This window comes from Gastrolobium bilobum, unplaced genomic scaffold (assembly GCF_033153095.1).
Source record: "Gastrolobium bilobum isolate Gb01-03AN ecotype WA unplaced genomic scaffold, APGP_CSIRO_Gbil_v1 utg1154, whole genome shotgun sequence".
NCBI lineage: Eukaryota > Viridiplantae > Streptophyta > Magnoliopsida > Fabales > Fabaceae > Gastrolobium > Gastrolobium bilobum.
The window spans coordinates 164,552-172,886 of record NW_026898337.1 but is presented as its reverse complement, the minus strand read 5'-3'; the positions used below and the strand labels follow the sequence as shown (position 1 = coordinate 172,886).

The window sequence follows — 8,335 nt, the reverse complement described above, 5'->3', positions numbered from 1 at the left end:
AATAGATCTTACACCGTTGATTGATTTTAATTTCCAGCATTTAATGCTTTTACCAACCTTTGTATTGGTTATGATTCTCCAAATTTATTTACTGAAAGTTAAGCGGTTAGAAAAAAGTAAAGTGTATGCGCGCACGCACACACACATATATACATGCTTTGCATCTCTGCAGTTGCTGCAAAACTTTATTGGGTGCAGCAGATACAAGTAAGTGGATCCCACTTGCTTTATTTTTTTTATAAAAAAAAAGCACACCAGGATACAGAACCGTATCCTAGTGTTGTTGTAGAAGTTTTTTTTACAGTGACAGGAGAGTTATAAAACCCTACATAAATACATACATACATACATACACACATACACACACACACACACACACACACACACACACACATATATATATATATATATATATATATATATATATATATATATAGGATCAGGATCATTTTACACCGGTGTAAGATTAATAAGTCTTACACCATATCTTAACCGTTGATTTTCGTGCATCCACCAGGTATAATTTAAGAAGTCATATGAATTAATTAATCATTAATTACACTAGAAATACCAACCGATAATTTCTGTCCCGTGTAAAAAGATCCTGCATTATATATATATATATATATATATATATATATATATAGACATGTTTATTGGTTTCATGTTTATCATAAACCGGTATATAAGAAATCTTACATCTATTCTTAATCATTGATTTCTTTACATCTAAGGACTTACTTAACTATTAAAATAGATTCATCAAATGCAAGTGATATCAACTACTAAAATTAAAAGTATAACTTTATATGAATCTTACATATATAAAACTTTTAGTAAGTTAGTAAATCTTATACACACAATTAAGGTAATATATAAAGTGAAAGGCTGAATGACTTCAATGTCATCACCAGTTTGTGGATTGGCTATGTTATTATATTAATGGATTCTGCGGAGCAAGTCAGAGTGAATAAATAAACTACCGTATAGAAGATAGAGGAAATTGAACATCAATATATAGACGAAAACAACCTTTTATTAGGGCAGCAAAATTGGGAACCCCACATATCATTACCCAGAAAAGTAGACAAGGAAGAAAAAGCGTGGCCTACTGCGCATATTCATCGCAACAACATAAATGATCCAACACTCCTCTACCACATCCCTACACATTCATTTATTTGCCGTTTCTACTTAGAGTTTTCACTTTTTTACTCTTGAGTTAGCTTACATCACTCACATGCTTTCTCTCTCCTTGATATATTCACAGGATAATGAAATTTTCTTTCCTATGCTACAATTTTTGCTAAAAATAGAGTCTAATAATGTAACCACTCCTAAATGTGATAGTAATATATATGAGAGAGATTAAATACCTTGGAAAAATAAAAGGATGTGAATTGTGTCAAAATCCTGGAACTTTGTTTTGTCACGGAGTGTCTTGTCTTGTTAATTTTATTGGCAAATTGTGATTTCATTTGAAGATAAAGATAGGCCACTACTAACAAGTAACAACTCCACAAGAAATAATTGTTTTCACGTTTCCTATTCACTCCACAGGCTTATAATAAATTTCATATATATAAATTTGTTTATAAAAAATATTAAATGATGCACCTCATCTCTAGTTGTGCACTGCCAATCACAACATGCCGCATTTAGTCCCAAAGCTGCAGGCATTAAATATAGTCTTAAAGTCAAGGTAGGCTATCCACAATTTTAACATCAAATTATTGCTGTTATTATTACCCAAAAAATTATTGCTGTCATTATTATTCTTAATCATTATTATTTCATTGTTTATCAAGCATTATTATGAGAAATTATTCACTGTATCTACTACTTCCGATCGATATAAAACATAAGTCCTTCAAAAAATTGGTATAATAGTTTTAAAAAAATGATTAAATATATTCAAGTTCGGAAAAGTATATATTTTCATTTTACTAACTTGCATTTTAACTCTATTAATATTTTCATCATTCTACTTAATAAAGATATCAAAATAATAATGGATCGGAATAGAAAGAACGTTTAAAAATGAGGGCAGATATGGCACGATATGATTGGTCCAGCTTGGCTTGAGAGTTAATGGTTGCATGCACGGTGCACCAGCAGCAGCAGAGGATCGAACCCCATATGTTGCATCCTGTGAAAGTTATATACATATATGGTATCCATGATATTAGCAATGGAGGCCAGCTTCTCACACCGAAAGGTAAAAAGAAAATCACATGCTTCCCATACAAAATCTTTCCAAAAGGGAAGGACTTTCAGACACCCATTTTACCTTAACTACTAGCAAGACTTTCGTGACAGCATCGTGTTTCACTCATATATGGTTATTCTTCCTCTTTTGCAGAGCTCATTTTTTATGCTTAATATATAATTAGTAAAATTTCAATTCATGTTCCCATCTCACGTAAGAAAAAAAAAATGGTGGGTTCTTGTTGTATCTTAATGAAAAATTACTTGAGTCTTATAGCCCAAATGGCACTGGAATCTTTCACTTTTTGCCAGTATTACCTATATATCCCTTAATGTTTGAAATTCAAATGCCCTTTTTCTAAATTGTTGATAGTAAAAAAAGTAACAATGACAATTTACAAATGGCATGGTTTGTTTCCATGTGTTTGATTGATTTAGTAATAATTAATAATTCAACTAATGGTTTAGCCTAACAATATAAATAGTTGGCCAACGATGTTCACTGGCTTCAATATCAAAGTATTTTTGTGTCCATTAACTTGTACAATTGGACACTATGGTCTCGTCATATAATTCCCTTTCTACATTAATTATTGACAATTGAGCTGATATATGCTAATTACTTACTAAGATGCATACACTAATCAATCACCATTAGACTGTACTATATCAATATACAATGTGAAATAAGAACAGGAAAAGGAGAAATAATATAAAGAAAGCTTAGAAGTTTTAATGTGTTCCTCATGCAAATATTTTAGAACATTATTAATTATTTGAGCCAGCAACATAAGTCAAATATTTAGATATAATTGTTATTGTTTTATTATTTGGCCTCAAGTAGACATTTGTAGTTTTCTACAAGGCAAATAGAAACATGCACTAAGCTAAGTACTTGAAATAATTAAACCATTCATATACTTCAAAGTTACAAGTTGAAAGAGAGATCCCAACTTCTGAGAACCTCAACCCATGTAATAGATTAAAACCCTAGTCAGATAGATCAAACAGTTTCTTCTTTCCTCAGACTTATCATGATTTGAAATGTCACATCCCAAACTTAGGGAGGGATTGGTGATTTCCATGTTAGAACATAGGAGACAATTCCATCATATCATCCCCTTGACCAACGTTTTCATCCAAAAGCCACTTCTCAAGAAATGACAATGGAGGAGCACAGTTTTCAGTTTTTTGCCTATGACTCTCTGCTATATCGTGATCAACCTTGTCAGCAAAGTCAGGAACAGAAGCTTCAGAACACTTTTCAGGCATAGAATCACAAGTGGACTTGTCCCAAGCAGCATTGTTTAGGTTCTCAAAAGACAAAATAGAATCAAACTCTTCATGGGACACTATATCTCCACCCTCTTGTTCATCTTTGGTTTTGTGCTGAAGTTGAAGGTGTAAAGCAGGCACTGATGCAGATTTCACTAGCTTAGTGTTTTCAAAGCTGTCATTGCTTTGAAGCTCTTCATCTTGTGTTCCTTTGAGTGGCTTTGGAGAAGATCTCATCCAACCTTCTAAGAGCCTTGAAATGTTCTCAGTGCTTGAGGCATATGTTGAGGACTGAGATTGACTTAGCCTAGTGGATGAGGCATGGTCGTTGCTGATATCTAAACTTCTTCTGTCATTGAAGCTCTTTGATAAATACTGACCAGTGGTTGTGGAATCTGATGCTTGGTGAGGAGGCTCTAAGGCTGCTTGGAATTTCTTCAGCTTCTTCTTTAGATGTGTGTTCCAATAATTCTTTATATCATTATCTGTTCTTTGCGGAAGGTAGGAAGCTATGGCTGCCCATCTGCTCAATAATCAATAACTTCATCATTTGCATATGATAAAAGTAATAAATATATAATATGGAAGTAACTTATTTTCAATTTTTTATCAAAATTTATGAAAGGGACGTGAGCTCTATTTATGTGGCTGAATTTGGTTGTTTAGTTTTTTCTTTCTTTCTTCATTGTTATTGATTCCATAACAGATTGGTTTCTTTCTTCATTTCAATTCTGTTTCATTTTGTTAAGAAAAGAGAATTATGATATATGAAGATTACTTGTTACCCAGTAGAGCTTGCAAATGAATGATCATTCCTTCCTCATGGGGAGTGAAGTTCCCTCTCTTGATTCCTGGCCTGAGGTAATTTGTCCATCTAAGCCTGCAACTTTTGCTGCATCTTGACAACCCTTCAGAAAGTTTTCAACTATCAGTTTGACTCAAATTGTTATGATTTTCTTACTTTTTTGGAAAATAAATTGTTATAATTGATTTCAAAGATAAAAAAGTACATAGATCAAGAAGAAGCCATTGTCATAATATACTAGATTACATTATTGTTATGGCTTTTGAGAGCTTACTAAACAAAACAAGAAAAGGAAATTGAATATAAAAGGAAGTAGCTGAATTTACCAGTATTAGTAGGCACTGATCTCCAATTTCCAGGACCATGTTCTTGGATGTAAGAGACAAGGATGATATCCTCTTCAGGTGTCCATGGACCCTTCTTGATGCCAACTTTGTCACAACAAGGAGGCCTCCCCATGGATTCTTTTCACTCCAACTTCTCCCTCAAAACTCACTACTCACTCTCTTCTTCTTTTAGGCCAAACTTTAGAAAGAGCTTTCAAATAGTACCAATGCATGTGATTGCTTTATATACTCGATGACTTAGAAGAAAAGAAGCTCTTTACTTTTATTCTCATTCATCTACCTTACCCGAGTCACCTAACAATTTTACTGGCCTTATAATTATGCAGTCAATGTAGAAACCAAAGTCAGCGAGGAGTTTAAACATTTTTTTCTCTTTTCCTTTTTCTTTGTCACGTGGGACCATGGCTTGTCACCAAAGAAAATGAATATTTCCTACCCTTTATTCCATTTATATCGTTAGTCACCATATTAAATTTATACATAAATTTGGTAGACGTCCAATAAATTGAGGCTCAAATAAAAGTATATATATATATATATATATATATATATATTATTTTCTTCTAATCTGTGCTTTTGATTTATTAAAATTAAAGTCCCTAACCAAACATAAAATTGAATACAAATTTAATTATTTCCAACTAATAGTTTTTATTTTTTCCTTTCCCTCTACAAACAGTAAAATTGAATGTCTGGAGTGGCTAAAATTTAACAGACTGCTAACAATAAATGAAATTTTCGCAGAAGTGAAAAGAAAAGAGCAGAAGGGTACCCTGAGTTTTGAGGAATGTTTAGAGAATATTGAGCAAATGAGTAATGATATATAGATAGTTGTCTGTTATCGTGCAGGATAAATATTTAATTTGTACTTTTCAGCTTGTAAAGATAAATTCACCTCCCTGAGGTGATTATTATGCCTGTGAAATAGTTATTAAGGTCGTGTGAAACAACTACTCTATCAGGTTCCATAAGGAGAAATGTTTTTACTTTTTAGTAGTGACAAATTTTAGCCTCTTCAGTTATCATTTTGGCTATTTTGGGAAGATGGGATTAGCTAAAGCAAGAAAGACAAATAATAAATCAAATATAGCTTGAAAAGTAATTATTAATAATCACATAGTTCAATTTTCTCTACACAGCTGCTTCATGATTTCATGGGAATTAATTTTCTTTCTTTTTCATGTGAGAGACTATTTTATGAGGAAACCATGTGTCCAAAGCTGTGTCATGTACTGAAATGGTGTGTTAGTATTTAGTTTATGTCACTTTCCATAGTTTCTTAATTGCTTCCTCTTCTGAGAAAGGATAACTATCTCTTATGACACCATTGTTTACGTCTCTTAAGGGTTATCACCGCCAGTCGGTGTCCTATGTGTAATAAGCATTTAAGACCAAGCTTGAATGGCTTCCATCTTCTTCTAGAGATGAGTTTCAATGTGTTGATCAAAATCATCAAACAAGTATACCCCACATAGAATTGACCTTCATGTAAATATCTACTCTACACTTGTACGTTACCCATTTACTCATTCACCCTTGGACACGTATTTCACTTTACACCCATTTGCCACTATTTCCCGTGCTTACAAAAGTTTTAATTTTTATGCATGATGTTTTGGTGATTAAAAAGGTTGGTCTGACTAATAGTACAATGATAGAGCCTGACCTCATAGCCAAATAATTAAGATGGCTTTGCAATTATATTCTCAAAGGTGTAAATTCAAAGCGCAAATGTAATTAAGAAGGAAGGTGTGTTTTTAAGTGTGTCAGAGAAGGAGTTAATTATGACGAAAGAGGGATTGTTAATTTCCCTGAGGAGTCACAATCTTTTTATTCAGCTATTAACGAGCTCGGGACCTAAGAACTAAGAAGTGATTCCGTGCTAGGTTTTGCTCTTGTACTTTTTTCTAGTACGAATCCCAATATTTCATTACTACAATCTTCTTATATTCCATTGATTTGGTGCTATCAGTGATAGCTTTTGGATGCATCATTTACCTAACATAATGAATTCTGATTTTTCACCCCTACTTAGAAAAAAGTTCAAATTATATTTTTAATGACACATTTGTTTAGAAGGACTAGATCCATATCTCGACAACCCATTGAACAAAAAGATTAAGAGGTACATCTTAACAATCCCGTTACTAGAGGATCAATGGATAAAATGTTTATTCCAACAATCATATCAATTAGCTAACCACCTAGAAATATCAAAAGTCCACATTCAAAAGGTAAACACTATAAATAAAGGCCAAACATTTCAGGTACACACTTTTGAACCTATTTTACTTCTGGAATCATTGTGCACACACACCACGTCTTGGCTAACGCCGTATTATACAGGTACACAATGATCCATACACCCATACAACATCTATCTCATATATATCAATGAGTGTATTGATTCTACATACAATTAACACACTTGAAGTGTACATTCAAGGTCCACCCGGACCAAACATTGGCGCTGTCTATGGAACGTTAAATTTCAATTCCCACCCAGTAATAGTACACACAAGCATTGCCGCAAATAACTTTCCACCGCCGCCACTGGATGAACAGGGTGGCAAGCAACCAGTGCTCGAAGAGGTACATTTCAGTGACATTAAATATGATTCGGCGTCAGCAAGGCACAGGGGAAAGCCGACTGAAAACCGACCTCTTCCTCCCCACCGCGAAGCATAACCCACGGTGGATAACCGCATTCAACAAATCGCCCTTAACGTCATCTTGGGAAGGATGGAAGAGATGGAGAATCGATTTCTGGCCCAACACCGACTGGACGCTCAGAGAATGGAGGCCTTGGAAAATAGTCTACAGGACCACAATGTGAATAACTAGCACGCCATGCCAAGAGTCGCAACTCGAATGACCCTTAAGCTCAGAATCAGGAAAATGGTAATGGACGAGGTATTGGCAACAGACAGAATGGACGAGGTCGGCAAGATAGAGCACGCGACATTGATAAAGGTTAGGGCAACGGGCGAGATGGCAATAATAGGCTTGGACCAAATGACAACCTTCAACACGATAAAGAGCAGAAAAATGATAGCCCATTTACTGACAAATTATAAACATGGTGTTCCCGCCGAGATTCAAGAAGTCCAATCTGCCGGTGTATCGGTAGTCAGGATCCGGAGGCTTTCAAGACTGAACGAAATAACTTGACATATCATGGCTCGAATATTCGCATCCACCCTAACTGGTCGACCATGACTCGGATTACTAGGTTGCCCAAGAATTCAATCGATTCATTTGAAGACTTTGCCACCAGTAAGGCCCACCCCATGCCGTCATATGCGTTGGGTCAAATCAGTCAAAAGAAAGGAGAAATGCTGTGTAAATATCTAGATCATTTTAAAGAAGCCTCCTTTAAAGTGCAGAACTTGACCTAGGTAGTTCATCTGCACCTGATTATTTATGGATTAGATGGAGAATCTCCTCTAGCCAAGTCCATATACAAGAACCCGATCAATGTCTTGGAAGAAATTAGAAGAAGATTGGACAAATACCTAGACGTAGAAGAAATGGTGTTGGCCTATGCAGTTACTAAGGGTGATAATAGAGGTCGAAGTCCTCGCTGCCAGAGTTCGAACAAGAGGAACAGGGACAGAGATCGGTGGGGTCCAAGAAGGTGGCCGACCCTCAATCTAGAAGGTCAGAAGAGCGCTCTTCGAGAGCCAAGTTTGACAGTTAC

The 8,335-nt window shown here is 34.9% G+C and overlaps 1 protein-coding gene across 1 annotated transcript; it reads right to left on the bottom strand.

The window, feature by feature from the left end:
* Window positions 1-3,029: 3,029 nt before the first annotated feature.
* On the bottom strand, window positions 3,030-4,852 carry LOC133314976 (transcription factor MYB60). The gene is made up of 3 exons (XM_061516526.1): window positions 4,615-4,852; window positions 4,262-4,391; window positions 3,030-4,006 (listed from the first exon to the last, which is right to left on the bottom strand). Exons 1-3 carry the CDS (start codon window positions 4,745-4,747, stop codon window positions 3,295-3,297), a joined length of 975 nt encoding a protein of 324 aa, XP_061372510.1. The 5' UTR covers window positions 4,748-4,852; the 3' UTR covers window positions 3,030-3,294.
* Window positions 4,853-8,335: the final 3,483 nt, after the last annotated feature.